This window comes from Microcaecilia unicolor, chromosome 2, assembly GCF_901765095.1.
Source record: "Microcaecilia unicolor chromosome 2, aMicUni1.1, whole genome shotgun sequence".
Classification (NCBI taxonomy): Eukaryota; Metazoa; Chordata; class Amphibia; order Gymnophiona; family Siphonopidae; genus Microcaecilia; species Microcaecilia unicolor.
Window position 1 is genome coordinate 174,913,857 of NC_044032.1, and position 16,615 is coordinate 174,930,471.

General features: G+C 42.8%; 1 protein-coding gene across 3 annotated transcripts in view; it reads right to left on the minus strand.

The window, feature by feature from the left end:
* Positions 1-16,615, minus strand: part of SEMA6A (semaphorin 6A) — a 259,483-nt gene that overhangs the window by 72,554 nt on the left and 170,314 nt on the right. For all 3 annotated transcript variants that reach the window (XM_030193516.1, XM_030193515.1, XM_030193513.1), the window contains exon 7: positions 8,080-8,170. In XM_030193516.1, coding sequence (XP_030049376.1) covers positions 8,080-8,170 — 91 coding nt within the window. The remainder of the gene's footprint in view (positions 1-8,079; positions 8,171-16,615) is intronic.

The window sequence follows — 16,615 nt, forward strand, 5'->3', positions numbered from 1 at the left end:
TAGTCTTTTGGTGGCCCTGCATACATACATTTCAGTATTCTAGAACTTATGCACAAAATTGGTGCCTAACTTTAGGTAAATGTGAAGAAACAGAAAAGTTCCTCACAGGTGTAGAACACTCAGCAAGCACACGTATTTGGAACAAACAAAGCTCCTAGGAGACCAGTCCTTAAATGTCTATCACATTTATTTAAGATGCAGCACAAATCTGGTGCAAAAGGAGGTGCAACTCGACATAGGCCGTGTTTCGACAATGCTGCCTGTGTCAGAAGTTCAATCCTCTATAGCACTATATTTTCAAAATATGAGGAATCATAAATGCATAAGAAACTACGGGTTTAGAGTTATCCAAAAGATGCGCTCTCTAAACCCTTCGATGCAGAAGTCAAACTTTAGACACCAGATTATGGAATAAGGGATGCATCTGTCTTGCATGTACATTTATAACATGCATGTTCATTGCAGAATGTCCTGAAAACCATGATCATTTTTCAGGACCAGAGAACTGCATCACTGACCTTATGGAAATTTTAAAACAATCTGGGACTATAAGACGTTTGACGTTAAGATCACATTAAGGGGCATAATCGAACGGAAACGTCTATCTCCATGGGCGTTTATCTCCGAGAACGGGTCCGTGAAGGGGCGGACCGAAGCGTATTTTCGAAAAACATGGACGTTTATCTTTTTTTGAGCTGGGCGTTTTTGTTTTTCAGCGATAATGGAAACCGAAAGCGCCCAGCTCAAAAACGAACAACTCCAAGACATTTATTCATGGGAGGGGCCAGGATTCGTAGTGCACTGGTCCCCCTCACATGCCAGGACACCAACCGGGCACCCTAGGGGGCACTTTTACAAAAAAAAAAAAACAAGGTAAAACAGCTCCCAGGTGCATAGCACCCTTCCCTTGGGTGTTGAGCCCCCCAAATCCCCCTCAAAACCCACTGCCCACAAGTCTACACCATTACTATAGCCCTAAGGGGTGAAGGGGGGCACCTATATGTGGGTACAGTGGGTTTTGGGGGGCGGTTTGGAGGGCTCCCATTTACCAGCACAAGTGTAACAGGTGGGGGGGATGGGCCTGGGTCCACCTGCTTGAAGTCCACTGCACCCCCTAATAACTGCTCCAGTGACCTGCATACTGCTGCCAGGGAGGTGGGTATGACATTTGAGGGTGAAAATAAAAAGTTGTGAAACGGCATATTTTGTGGTGGGAGGGGGTTTGTGACCACTGGGGGAGTCAGGGGAGGTCATCCCCGATTCCCTCCAGTGGTCATCTGGTCATTTAGGGCACTTTTTGGGGCCTTATTCGTGGAAAAACAGGGTCCAGGAAAAGTGCCCTAAATTCTCGCTAAAAACGCATATTTTTTTTCCATTATCAGCGAAAGGCGCCTATCTCTGATCGCCCGATAACCACGCCCCAGTTCTGCCTTCACCACGCCTTCAACACGCCCCCCATCAACTTTGTCCGCATCCGCGACGGAGTGCAGTTGAAAATGTCCAAATTCGGCTTTCGATTATACCGCTTTATTCGTTTTTGTGAGATAAACGTCTATCTCCCGATTTGGGTCACAATATAGGCGTTTTTCTATTTCGATTATAAGCAGGATTGTAAACCATTGCTTTGTCATTTTCTGATTTTCCTGTTTCTCACTCCCCCTTCACCCTTCTCCTTGAGATTGCCATTGGAATGCTTTTAAGTTTCTCTTTTATTCTGATATTTTGTCATCTTTTCAGGCCTTCGAAAGCTAGTCAAAGATGCATTAAGTTAGTCAAATAAAAAAAGAGTATTGTCTTATTTTTCTTTCTTTCTTTTTTATTTTTATTTGCAATCACAATGGCACCAAATGATTGAATTGAAAGTCTACCTGGAAGAGCTAACCTGATTTTTAAGTGCCAGACAAAAAATAAGGCAATAATAGTTTTAAAAGCCCACAAGTTAGACTGCTTGCACCATTAAGGTAATGTAGTTGCTAGGTCAGTACATTTTCATTTCTTTGCAACCTGCACAGGTTTGCAAAAATGCTTCTTTGGCTCAAGGATTTATTCTCTTGTCATTTGTGGAAAAGGAAATATGCTACAGAAAACAAAAACGCAGTGTGAGCTGACTCTTGTGAACAAAGTAATGCAAGACTTGGCAGAACTTTAAATTAGCTAATTTTAGGCAAAAGGTGCAGCAGAGCTTTGCTTTACATAACATTCTGCTTGCACAACTTTCTTGTGGATATAGCTTTCCAATTCAAAACACTGCATGAAACTAAACCCCTCAACAACAGATGTACTATGTCAAAACCGCGCAAGCAAACTGACTTGCAGCTTTTTGGCATTTTTCTACCCTAAAACTTAAGCCCGGTCCTTTCTGCGAATTTCACAGGCACTGGGGACCATCACGATCATTTTCCTCCAAGAAAGCTTCCTGCACTTATAACAAATGTTTTGTTTCTAATGCACAAGAAAACAGGAATCCATCCAAAGCAATCTAGTTAGATTCCAAATAGCTATACAAAGCCAAATTACAGTATAACTGTAGGGGCAGATGCTTCACAGAGAAGGTGGTAGATACCTAGAATGCCCTCCCACGGGAGGTGGTGGAGATGAAAACGGTAAAGGAATTCAAAAATGAACTTTCTTTTTTATTACATTTGTACCCCATGCTTTCCCACTCATGGCAGGCTCAATGTAGTTTACACATTATATACAGGTACTTATTTGTACCTGGGGCAATGGAGGGTTAAGTGACTTGCCCAGAGTCACAAGGAGCTGCCAATGCCTGAAGTAGGAATTGAACTCAGTTCCTCAGGACCAAAAGCCACCACTCTAACCAATAGGCCACTCCTATACAGAAGATATGGGATCAAACAAGCTTAGTGGTGATTAGATAGCAACACCAGTAACTGGGAAGCAAAGCCAGTGCTGGGCAGATTTCTACTGTCTGTGCCCTGATTGAGGCTGGACAGATAGGCCAGTGCCGGGCAGACTTCTACAGTCTGTGACCTGATCGTGGTTTGGCAGGTTTGAATGGGCTGGAATGGGGCTTCGATGACAACTTCAGTAGCTGAAGAACAAGGCCAGTGCCAGGCAGACTTCTACAGTCTGTGAAAATGGCAAGAACAAATCAAGATCAAGTATATATATATATATATGTAATGTCACCTCATACCTTATGCCATGAGTTATCCTGTTGGTCAGACTGGATGGACCGTACAGGTCTTTGTCTATCAACATCTACTATGTTACTATGCTATGAACTGGATAAGTGTTGGTGAAAGGGATATTCAGCATCACTAACTGGATAGTGCCACTGAATATGTCCTCTGACCACCTTGGCATTCTCTGGACAGTGCCAGGGCAGTCTGTAGGCGGAGCCTGTGCAGAGCCAGAGGTTATCAGGTTAGTGGCCATATTTAGACCAAAAATTGGATAAAGTGAGGTCAGCAAAAAGGCTGTCCTAACTTTAATTGATTAGCTACTTGGTTAGAAGTATGAATATCTAACTGGATAGCCATTCCAGCACTGGCTGGTGTCCAGGTATATCCGGTTTCATTTTAACTGCAACACTCAGTGTTTTACCTAACCATTGAAAGCCAGGGTTAAATATCAGCTCCCAAGTTTTTATGGTGAATTTCTTGCAGGATAGTGTCTCTGCCTGCTTTGTCATACACTATATTCTTGGAGCATGAGTCAGCATCACTCAGCAGGGCTCCCCTCTGCACTTTAAACACATCACCTTGCAGGAAGAGGCAGCCCTAGCCTTAGTAATAATACCATCAAATCACATCATTAAGGGAGCTAAGCAGAAATGCTGAAAGATTTAAGGATGCAACACTTTAAAATGTAAAAAAAATGAATTGTCTTTCTTTTATACCTGAATATAGGTAAAACGCTTTGAATGTAGTTGCAAAAACCTCAAAAAGGCCATATATCAAGTCACATTTCCAGGTCCCCTTTATACCAACTTGCCCCCTCACAATTGTATTGTTAAATGAAAGAAAGTGAATAATGATGAGGGCCAAAGTGGGGAGGAGGGGGCATGCAATAGTCTACTGCTTTGCAGTCAACATACTTGACTTTTATTTTATGCTTGACTGAAGGAAGAGGTTCCAGTTACTAGGTCTCCAAGTTAATTTCCCTCCAGGAAGATCTTAAGGTCCCATGTGTTCAGTCTTGGTTCATGCAGTAACTGGCTTGCTGCTGTGACAAGATCTATGCATCTTGCTCCAAAGAGAACACAGCTGGACTGAGTCTTCAGATTATGACTGGGCATGCCCTTGCTTCAGAGGCCTTCACACCTCATCCATCTTCACTAGCTCGGAAGCATTTAACGATTTAAAGAAATGTGAGAGCGGCCTGTCAGATCCCTTTTCCAGACTACAGCACTGCTTAATACAGTTTATTACTTCACCTTCAAATTGTAACTTCTCAGCAGACAGCATCACCTGTTGCAGTGCCTTTAGCAAACCGAAGTATGAAGAGCTGTTTATCAGGTAATATTGTATGGGATGTTCCAAGTCGAGTGTCAATACGCAATCGACACATGTTGAAGCAGGAGCTATTTTGAAGGAGACACGTCCATGCACAAAAATACACCTGCCTTGGAACAACTGTAACTTTGGGAGATTTCAAGAAGACAATTTTACATAGGAACATGGGTGCCCTAGTATAAAATTATCCTTTTAGAGTGCAAAATGGTGGTTCTACAATTCTGTGTGTGTCAATCGTATTAGTAATACATAATAACAAAAAAGATTACACGTTCAAAAATTTTTTGTTGTTCTAAAAGCAAAGAACGAAGCAAATTTTTAAACCCTAGATATTTTATCAGAACACCATCAAAAAATGCTCTTGCTTTAACAGTGGAAAGACTCATTTACTTTTGTATGCATGTAGCATGTGTCAAATTCTAGAAATTTCCAAAGAAAGCTCTTCCTCCTGTGCAGGCTTCCTTTTTTTGAACTGGAAGTGAAAGGGTGAGGTCTCTTTTGGATTGTGAACAGCACTGTCAATGACAATCCAGTGTAGCTAGTATTTCCTCTTACCAGCTGGATCCAGTGCCTGCTTGAGTAGTTGACCTAACTACAACAACAAAGTAAGAATAGGGAGGAGGAAGAGAGTAAAGGCCCATGGAAGCTTGAGCTGGTGATACAGTGAAGTTCTGTGGGGGAGGGCAGATGGAATGGAGACCTGTGGGAATGTGGTGGAGATAATAGTAATTTTCTGAAAGAAAAAAAAATGAATAAAGACCATAAAATCAGAGTCTACACCAGCTTCCATTTTCTACTATAGCTGCAATGGGGGAAAGGAAGCAAGTTCAAAAAAGTTTCAAGTCGGTGATCTGGCAGAAAGCCACCACTAGGTGGGGACAGAGTAGAGAATGCAGGAAACGGGTCTTTGGCACCTACATGTTTTTATAAACTACTACCTCAAAGCCTGCAGCAATCACATCTAGACGTAAGGCCCAAATATTATGCCTGCTGAAGAGCAGATGTAAATGTTAGCACATAGAGTATGAAAGTACATATTTACATTATTGTATTTTATAATCAATGCACATACTTTGTGACCATACCCCCAGAAACAGTCAAATGATGCGCATTCATGCCATCTCACGTACTTTCATGCCTGTCAGAATTTTATAAGAGAGCAGTATATTGTCCCCAAATGCATTAAAATGACCACACCATTCAAGCACCATGATGGAGAATAACAATCTCAAATAAATAAAGATCCGCCTTAAAGGAAAAGTATTATAGCAGGAATATCTTCATACCAAAATATATAATACCAGTCAAAAAAGGTGGAGAAAAAGACCTCAATGGAATTGCAAAAATCACCATCATTGGTCAAAAACTCTATCAAAGCATTGAAACAACGACTTCCTTTCAGATGATGGTGATTGTTACTGGTGAATCTAGGTTTTTGAAATTCCACTGAGGTCTTTTTATAAAACTGCCCTCATATTGCAGCTAATGTTTAACCCAGTGCACTGAGGGAAAAAGGATTGTAATAGAGGTGCACAACTACTTCTATATTCACGTATTCATCTACTACTACTACTACTTAGCATTTCTATAGCGCTGCCAGGGTTACGCAGCGCTGTACAAGTTTAACATGGGGAAGGATAGTCCCTACTCAAGACAGCTTACAATCTCTCACTTTAAAAGAAAGGACCAACCACTATTCAGAACTAGGGAACCAAGAATCATACAGGATGGGGATTGATTCCACATAGCAGTCATCACTCTAAGCTTGCAGTGGTGGGGTCAGTATCAGAAGGAACGGTGATATTCTCCCTTGCTCAGGTCAACAGTGGCAGGAACAGTAGTGAACTTCAAACTTTAATAGTTTGAACAGTTACTTAATTGAAAAAGATTACCTACAGCATCCCAGTTTCCTCATCACAAAGCCCATGAGCCAGAAGTGGCCCTCAATCCCCTTTTTCCTTTGCAGTGTTTTTTTTTAATGTCCCTCATGTAATCATTATTTGCTGACATGACTGAAGATGAGGAGGCTTCTACATCAGCCAGTGATGGAGACAGGACAAGAAAAAGGCTCTTGGTTGGCGAGGGTAGAAGACGTATCACTGGCACAGTCAATGATTGTAAAAAGGCGGAGTCAGTGTGCGAGACCGTGTCAGCTGAAGACAAGCAGCAGCAGGTCAGTGGGAAGGAGAGCAAGAATGGAGGTGAAGACGAAACCTCCAGGTGCTGCCAGTGATGTTATCTGCTGCTAATGAGGAGACACCATCAGAGGCTGTGAGAGCTTAGAAGAATATCTATATCTATCTATCTGGATTTGGATAGATAGATAGATAGATAGATAGATAGATAGATAGATAGATAGATAGATAGATAGATAGATAGATAGAGACTGCCTTGGACTAGGTGAAGAATTGAGAGAGAGAGAGAGAGAGAGAGAGAGAGAGAGAGAGAGAGTTAAGAATAGGATAGAAGAAAGAGAGAGACTTCTGAGGTCAGGGTAGAAGAGTTGAGAGAGAGAATGCTGGGGACAAGGTAAAGAAGTCAGAGAGAGAGAGAGAGAGAGAGAGAGAGAGAGAGGGGTCATGCTAAAACATACCAATCAGCGGTGTGTGGTTTGTCCATTGTAGGAATATCTTCAATGGCTCTCCTCTAGCCCCCTTGGGTCTATAGTAACCCCTGCTTAAAAAGTTTTGACTATCCTAACACTACCAAACTAGATCATTTCACAAGCAGTGTATCTGTTAATTAGTTAAGGCAGACGAGACCATGGCTCCTGTCTATTTTTACTAGCCGAGTCACACACTTAACAAGCTGAAGATTTTATTGCGAAGATAGAGGTGTGGGGTCATAGCAGTTTTAAACTAACACCGATTGAATAAGAAAACAATTGAATCAGAGCATTAAAATGTTCTCATTAAAAAAAACCCCAGATACAATTCTATAATCTAAGCATACTGCCTACCTGTTTATTGAGTGCTTCTTTTAAACCCCTTCAGCAGAAAAAAAGAAAATGTATTTTTAACACTGATTATATTATTCTTCAACTGATATTCTCCCCAACAGAGCTGATGTAAGGGTAGTGGGTACCCTAGGCATACTTTCAACATTGCATCCCCTTCAATTAACTATCAGGCCCCCCTCTCCCCACCCAGTGGCGTTCCTAGGGACGCTGACACCTGGGGCGGATCGCCGATGCGCACCCCCCCCGGTGCATCGTGCCCCCCCGGCGAAAGGACACCCCCCCACCCCAGCGAAAGAACTCCCCTCCCGGGTGCACACCGCTAGGGGGGTGCCACGCGCCGGTCAGCTTCGTTCGTTTCCATGCTCCCTCTGCTCCGGAACAGTCCTGTTCCGGGGCAGAGGGAGCATGGAAACGAACAAAGCTGACTGGCGCATGGCACCCCCCCCAGCGGTGTGCACCCGGGGCAGACCACCCCCACCGCCCCCCTTGGTACGCCACTGTCCCTACCCCCCGTCTGGTCCTGCCTCCCATTAGGTATTTTGTTATATTAAAACAGAGAAATCTCTACTAACTCTTTCCCTCCTATTAAAAAGGCAAACACAGTCTGAAAGAACGGGAAGGAAAAGGGTACATGATTACCTGCAAACAGTGCAACGTTGGCATGCTTTGCATCATAGGGACATCGAGCCATCCCGCTGATTTCCTCGTCCTGGTACTCCAGTGTCTCCATCTGGAAGAAGGAGCAGGCCCTGAATCAGCTTTGCCTTGCAGTCAAACCACATGCTTCAGTAGAACACAGTTTCCTTTCTGAAAATAAGTCTTTTAATAGTATACCTTGGTGGTTTATATTCACAGGGCCAGACTGAAAACCAATTAGGGAAGGGACCAGCACCAAAATAACCCAGCAGGGGGAAAAAAATGGGACTGACAATTTGTCCTCTCTCATTTTGCTATCCATTTTGCCCGTTCCCTGACCTCCCCCTCCTAAAACTTTACAGAAACCCAGTGCACTCTCCAATAGCAGAGTAAGATATCACCTTCTGTTCTCTTTCACATCTAAAAGCTTTCAGATACTGAAACGTATTTAAAAAAAAAAAAGCCCAAGCTCTTCCAGAAAAGAAATCCAGTGAGGTTTCCTTTAACCTTTCCCCATCCCCCCTTCTCTTCCAACAGCATTTTACAAAGGTTTCAGTCTGATTTGCTATCTGAACACATGTTTCCTACAGATCTGCATGGTCTGTGGTTCTGGCAGACAGTCAACCCTTATCCTCAATACACAATACTGCACCAGAAGATCGCTTATCCACAGGAATAGACTTATAGACCTTCTGGAAAGATTCAAAAACACTAGGCTAGTTTCTAACTACTAAATAATTTGTTCTCGTTTCTTAACGTTGACGCTGCTTATATTCATGAAGCCATATGAATACACAGATACACATATTTGATCTACTTTTTGGAATCTGCCAGGTCCTTGTGGCCTGGACTGACCACTGGCAGAGACAGGATGCTGGGCTTGATGGATCTTAAGACTGATTCAGCATGGATACACAGATTTATGGTTTATTTAATCTCATATACCGCCTTTTCTGGAGACATAATATAGTGTTGACAAAATGTTTGTGAAACCCAAGAATAATAATGAGAGTTATAAGATCTTACCATGATACTCTTGTTTAATTGAAACCAGTCCTTTTTTATGCAATAAAAAGGGTTTAAAATAAACAGTTCCATGGGCCTTGAGACACAATGTTCAAAGTAGGAACCGTAAGATAGAATCAGTGTGTGAAATGTAAGTGAACCCTCAGATTCCTAGGCACAATCAATTGGCTAATTCGAATCAGGTTTTGAGTTTTGTTTTCTCTATAAAGTTAGCAGGCACTCATCATGTTACAATCAAAATAAAGTTTAGAGGAATTAGAAAATAAAGGGTAGTTGTTGCTCATTTGTCTGGACAAGATTAAAAGACCGTGTCTAAACATCTGGGACTCCATCCACCCATTGAGAGGCAGATAGTTTACATTCGGAAAAAAGTTGAAGACTGCAATGACACCACCCAGGAGCTGTCATCTTGATCATCCCAACAGTACACTGGAAAACCATCCACAAAGTCACAAAGAACTCCACATGGCTTCATTAATAGAACTTATTACATCAGAAAATTCTAGAGGAGAACCTCAGACTATCCATCGGTGAGCTGAAGCTGAGCTATAAGTGGTCAATAGCAAGAAGACATTCAAGTAAATCTACTACAGAATGACTGAAGAAGAGGTTCAAAGTTTTGAAATGGCTAAGTCAGAGTTAAAACCTATCAAAATGTAGTGCCAAGAAGCCTCAAATATCACAGAGGTGAAACAGATCTGCATGGAAGAATGGGCCAAAATCCTAATAGGCTATGAGAGAACTTTACCAACAGTTATAAGAAACATTTAGTTCAAGCTCGTCCAAGCTACAGCCCGCATGTCAAAACCTGACACACCAAGAGCTTTACCTGGCCCTCAGAAGCTCAGTGGGATTCTTGCTTCTCCTGCCACAACTCAGCTGTCTGCAAGCTTGAGCCTCACAGTGCTGGAAGTTTGGATTGGTCTTGAGACTTCAAACTGCGAGACCAAACCAAACTTCCAGCACCGTGCAGCTCAAGTTTGCAGACAGCCAAGTCAAGGCAGGGGAAGCAGGAATCCGATTGAGCTTCTGCAGCTGGAGTCAGGTGGGGGGAAAGAGACGGAGTAAAGGCTGGGAGGAGGGGGAAGTATATGACAGAGAGAGATGGGGTGAAGGCTGTGGGGGGGGGGGAGTACATTTGAAAGAGAGATGGGGTGAAGGTTGTAGGGGGGGTACCTGAGAGAGAGAGAACGGGTGAAGGCTGGGAGGAGTACATGAAGCAGAGAGATGGAGTGAAGGCTGGGGAGAGGAGTGCATGAGAGAAAGAGATGTGGTGAAGGCTGGAGGGGAGTACATGAGAGAGATTGGGTGAAGGCTGTAGAGGGAGTACCTGAGAGAGAGAGATGGGATGAAGGCTGGGGGGAGGAGTACATGAGACACAAGAGATGTGATGAAGGCTGGGGGGAAAAGTACATGAGAGAGAGAGAGAGAGAGATGGGATGAAGGCTGGGGGAGTACATGAGAAAGAGAGATGAGGTGAAGACTGGGGAGTACATGAGAGAGAGAGAGAGAGAGAGAGAGAGAGAGACGGATGAAGGTTGGGGGAAGTACATGAGATGGGGTGAAGGCTAAGGGGAGTACATAAAAGAGAGAGAAAAAGGTTGGGGGAAGTACATGAGAAAGAGAGAGAGAGAGACGGGGTGAAGGTTGGGGCAGGGGCGTATCTGGACTCCGGCAGTAGGGGGGCCAGAGCCAGAGGGAGGGGGCACATTTTAGTCCCCCCCAACAACCCCCCCGCCACCACCATTGCCAGAACCCCCCCTGCCATTGCCAGATCCCCCACCAACGACTCTCCACCCTCCCCCCCCGCTGTCAACCCTCCCCCGCTGCCGTTGCTTACCTTTGCTCGCGGGGGACCCCACCCCCCGCCAGCCGAGGTCCGCTTGCCGCCTTTAAAGATATTTCTTCAGCTGGCGGGGGACCCCAACCCCCGCCAGCCGACCCAACGTCTTTAAAGTTCTTCTTCGGCCTCCGTGGCCGTGCTGTAGTTGATAGCTGTTCATTCCAGTTCGGAGTCTGACGTCCCAGCACGTTGTCCTGCATGTACAACTTGCTGGGACGTCAGACTCCGAACTGGATTGAACAGCTATCAACTAAAGCACGGCCATGGAGGCCGAAGAAGAACTTTAAAGACGTCGGGTCGGCTGGCGGGCGGGGGTTGGTGTCCCCCGCCAGCTGAAGAAATATCTTTAAAGGTGGCAAGCGGACCTCGGCTGGCGGGGGGTTGGGGTCCCCCACCAGCAAAGGTAAACAACGGCAGCGGGGGAGGGTTGATGGCGGTAGGGGGGGTCCAGGCCCCTGTGGCCCCAAGCAGATATGCCCCTGAGTTGGGGAGAACATGAGAGAGAGATGAGGTGAAGGTTGGAGGGAGTCCATGACATAAAGACAGGGTGAAGGCTGGCAGAAGGGAGTTCAGAGAGAGAGACACACACAGACTGGGTGTTCTCAGAGTGTGTGTGTGATTTTCAAAAAGAGAGCGTGATTGCACATGTACGCATATTTTGGCCCTCTAAATGTTACAAAGTATAAAATGTGGCCCCCAATAGAAAACAATTGGACATGCCCGGTTAAGTTGATGTTATTGCAACTTGCGGTGGTGCCACCAGTTACTGAATGGAGGGTTCTCATATATTTTCACACAAAGATACTTAGGAGATGCTTTTAGACGGGCCATATGCCATTTATACATCTAGAAAGCTGATTTAGACAACTAAATTATCATGCATATGTAATTAGTGATTTTAGGAAATCAGCTACTTACATGCATACAATATATTTGTAACACGCACTGCTGTGAGAGGGAGAACTATCTTGCAACAAAAATATATGCATATCTCAAAAACAATTTGGTGTCAGCATTTAAACACGCTCCGGGGTATACATAAATGGCAGCTAACTAATTGTTTGGATCAGGGGTTTGGAGAAGTAATGGAGGGAACTGAGATTCTCTCTCTGGTATTCAAAACCTTCTCAAACAAAAAGTGAGCTTCAGGGCTCAGCTATTTAGTTGACTTTTCTCGTATGTTCATTTTTGCAAAATCTGGTAGTCATGAGTGTAAATAAATGGCACTTACACTCACAAAGCCCTACACAATGCTGCTCTTTATTTCATGTGAGGTTTTTTAGAAAATTGATATTCATGATATATGTACCGCTAAATATGTGTAGTCTTCCTGAGGCCTTGTATATATTTTATAAAAGGCTCCATGTTCAGCATGCCTTTAGGAAATAGGTTGCAAACTGTGAAAACCCCAACATTGGTGTCCCTTCTGTGCCCCTTGACATCTGTAGAAAATAGGACTTCATGGGCCCAATATTCAGCGAGAGGTGATCAGCGTTTTACTGATCGCCGCCAGCGTTATCCCCAGGAATTCAATGCCAGGCTATATTCGGGCTGTAGCCTTGAATTTCCAGGTATACTGGATTGGCAAAAATATAAGAACATAATAGCCATAATGGGTCAGACCAATGGTCCATCTAGCCCAGTATCCTGTTTCCAATAGCGGCCAATCCAGGTCACAAGTCTCTGGCAGAAACCTAGATACTCTAACCGCTGTTACTACAACCTCCGGCGAAGAGTTCCAGAGCTTAACTATTCGTTGAGTGAAAAAATATTTCCTCCTATTTGTTTTAAAAGTACTTCCATGTAACTTCATTGAGTGTCCCCCAGTCTGGGTAGAAGATTTCAGCACATTGTCTACAACAACACCTAGATCTTTATCTTAATTGCTGACTCCCAAGGTGGACCCTAGATATACTTGTCATTGGAATCAGGACCTTTGCTATTAAAAGGTAATCAATTCTTAAAAAGGATTTGTGGACTTGGGAGCAGAAAGTAAAGTCTAGCTCAGAAGGATGACGTAATCTCCAAATATTTACTAAATTTTCCTTTTCCAATAGAAGTTTAAGACCCATATTAGTTATTTCACTTTCCTACTGGTTTTTTTGTCAATACAAGAATCGATAACATTGTTAAAGTCACCTGCTAAAATTAGAATAGCCGGCGCTTTCTCAATTGCTTGAACTCGTAAATGTTGAAAGGACATGGTACTACCATTAGATGAAGCATAAAGATTTATAATTGAATAAGAACACTGATTTCTTATTATTAGCTAGTATCCATCTGCCCTCCATACCATTGTAAGAGTCTATTAACTGAACTTGTACTTTTTTTTATCAATATTGTAACCCAAGTTTTCTTATTTATTGAAGGAGAATAGCAACATTCACTTATTCAACCTCCTTTTACTTTCTTAGATTCTTTAATGAATAAATGTGTTTCCTGAATGAAATATATATCAGCATCAATTTTTTTTTTTTTAGATATCCCAAAATCTTATAGCCGGTTAAGTGTTCAGCACTAAACTGGCTATAGTGAACTGCATAAAGATAGAACTGTTTATGCAGTTACCTTGACTGATTAAGGACTGACTCCACCCCTAGAACACCCCCAAAATAGTCAATTTCACGTTGGGCACTAACCAGACATTTTCAGCGGCACTATCCAGGTATGACGTTACATTGGCTCCCTTGTAGGACAAGAACAGAATGTAAACTTTTGATTATTATTTTTAACATTCTGTATGGTCTTGCTCCACCATATTCGTTGTCTTATGTTCAATTATATGTCCCAAGTAAGGCTTTAAGATCTTCACAAAGTACGAAACTTGAAGTCCCTTTTCGTGCAACCTGTAGACTGAAGACAACTTTCAGCAATACAATTATGGGAAAAGATTCAGAGATTTGGAACTTTCTACCTCTTAATATCAGATATATGTCTGATTATATGAGTTTCTGATGATTGGTAAAAACCTGGTTATTTTATAAATATTTTAAATACAAATTTTAGGTTAATGCTGTTATAATTTTTAATTCAATGTTTTTAATAGTATTTTTTGTAATTTGTGATAGTCTGTTTGATGTAAAGTTGTATATTTTTAGTTTGTTATATAACCTGCCTGGAACTACTGGTTAAGTGGGTAATGAATGCCACAGTTAGTTAAATTGTTTTAAATATCGGGCCCCACATGTTGAATCTATTTGTTCAATAATAATCAAAATATACCCTTGTTGCTTTTTGTTCAAGTTATTTATTCAGTGCTCTTTCTCTCTTAGGATCTAATCATGTTTAGAGCATCAAATGTGCTAAAATACAGATAGCCTAGGGAGTTACATAAGTACATAAGTAGTGCCATACTGGGAAAGACCAAAGGTCCATCTAGCCCAGCATCCTGTCACCGACAGTGGCCAATCCAGGTCAAGGGCACCTGGCACGCTCCCCAAACGTAAAAACATTCCAGACAAGTTAGCAATGTGTACATATATGTGTGTATGTATTCATGTATGAATAGACACACACATATATTATATGTATATTCAGATTTGCATGTCTGAAAGGATTTGGTGATATTGCCTCATCAGATGAGCTTGTGCCATGCTTAAAACATCTTATTAGAGAGCAGGAATTAATCCAAAACCTGTAAATTCTCACTCATGTATGACTTTCCTTAACCCATCTCCTTCCCCTGGGAAATTAATTTATGGTAGAGCACTGATAATTACACAAATAACAGTATAAACTACACACTGAAGTTCGAGAGGTTCCAGGGAAAATAAAAATCCAGCTTAAGGCGCTGACTTTGCAAATCTGAGATTCATATATCACAAGTCTGCAGTGTGCTTTAAATGTGAGTATAATTCATCTAACATATTCAACTTAGAGCCGCCGAACACACTGTATAAATCAAATTCAGAGTTCAGAACCACAAACTGTGAAAAATAATCCATCTCGCCATATCAGGCTATTGCAATCAACTTTTAGTGCCTAAGTTATGAGTCCCAAAATCACTTGGTGGATGATTTGTCATCATTTGTTTCCTGTTGGGCATCCTCTCCATCCAGCCTTCTAGAAGCACAGTTTGTGGAAGGAGAAAGTGCTGAGAGTGACAGAAAAGGGACCTGCCCAGCTGCCATTTCACTTTGCTATGGCCCCAGAAGCTGCTTAAGCACTCTTGCCAAGCTAGAGCTACTCAAGTGTCCCCACTAATGCTGGAAAAACAAAGAGGGAAAGTCAGTGCAGCTGTCCTAGTGGCCTCACATTGGCCCACTAAGCTATCCCAAGGGAGGCTTCAACAGCAGGAGCAACAGGTGATGGAATCAACACGGCCCATATGCTACAGAGATGAAACGTCTACGTAAAGCACAGACCACTTATATCCGGTACATTACAGTGCCAAGAAGAATGCACTATGACTGTGGTAAGAGACAGCCTTAAAGAATGAGAGCGTGTGCAAAGGAGGGGATGGAGTAGGAGTGAAGCTCCTTGGTATTTGCTACCAGAACCAACTGTAGGCCTTTAAAGCAGTGTCACCAGCATCACTAGCAGAACCTGGGCATTCCTACCCTCCCCTAGGGCCTTCAGAACAACCCAATGTGTGTCCTGAAATAGGAAACTCATCTGAAGAGATTCAGAGAGAGAGAGAGAGAGAGACAAGGCAGGGGTGGAAGAGACAGGAGAAAATGTGTAATCAGAGCCCTTGTCCAGACTTAGACTCCATTCATAACAAGTACTGAGATGATTATTGGGAAATAAGCTTGTTCCTGAAACAGAAGCCTATTTTCAGGAGCAAGTGAAGGAGATAAGAGAGCAGCAGGGAAGCAGCTGTAGCTCTGTGCACCTGCAGACCTGCTCTCCATGCTGTAGCTTAAACCAATGAGCTACAGGCAGCAAGCTGCTAGGCAGCCTCATTCATCACTCCGCCTGCTCTCTTGATGTCTTCAGTTTTGCTCCAGACAAATTAACATCAACTCTGTCACTGCTAATTAAATTTGCTTACTCTTAGGAAAGGAAAAACAAGGTTATCAATAATTATTTGGTCAACAAACCAAGGTCAGATATAAACAGAATGCAGACACTGCCACATGCTTCTAGGCTGTGGTTGGCACAATATTTGCAAGAAACCTTACAGTTCATCTGTGGACAGTGGAAAATGCTGTGTGCTGCCATGCAGATCTGTGTTTGATTCCTATGCCTGGGTTCTGCTCCTCAGGCTAGCCGGCGCTTGGGATAGCGTGAAAGCAACATTTACAGCACTCAAGTCACAAGTGCAAGTGCCCGCCAGCTATCTTGCAACAGTGACATCTACTGTCTAGACTCAGTATGCGTCCACACAGGAATCAGGATGTGGGTACAATAACTCAGCCCACTCTTACAGCAGTTGACTGCTATTATACTTTTTAGGTGCCTTTTGAAATCTTGTTTGTTTGAACAGCACTTCTTAAGTAGTTAATTTTAGGGATTTTAATGTTTCTGGCATTTTAATATGATCAATTTTATTTACAGCATTTCTATTCCACATTTTCCAATTAGTGTTGTTTCAATGTGGCTTACATGGAACAAAGAAATACAATTAGTTTTGATATTGATATGAATTACATAAAATCGAAGTGGCTTGAAGAGGGATAGGGGGAGAAGTGAGGCAGGAGGAAATATGAAGGACAGGGGAAGGGTGGC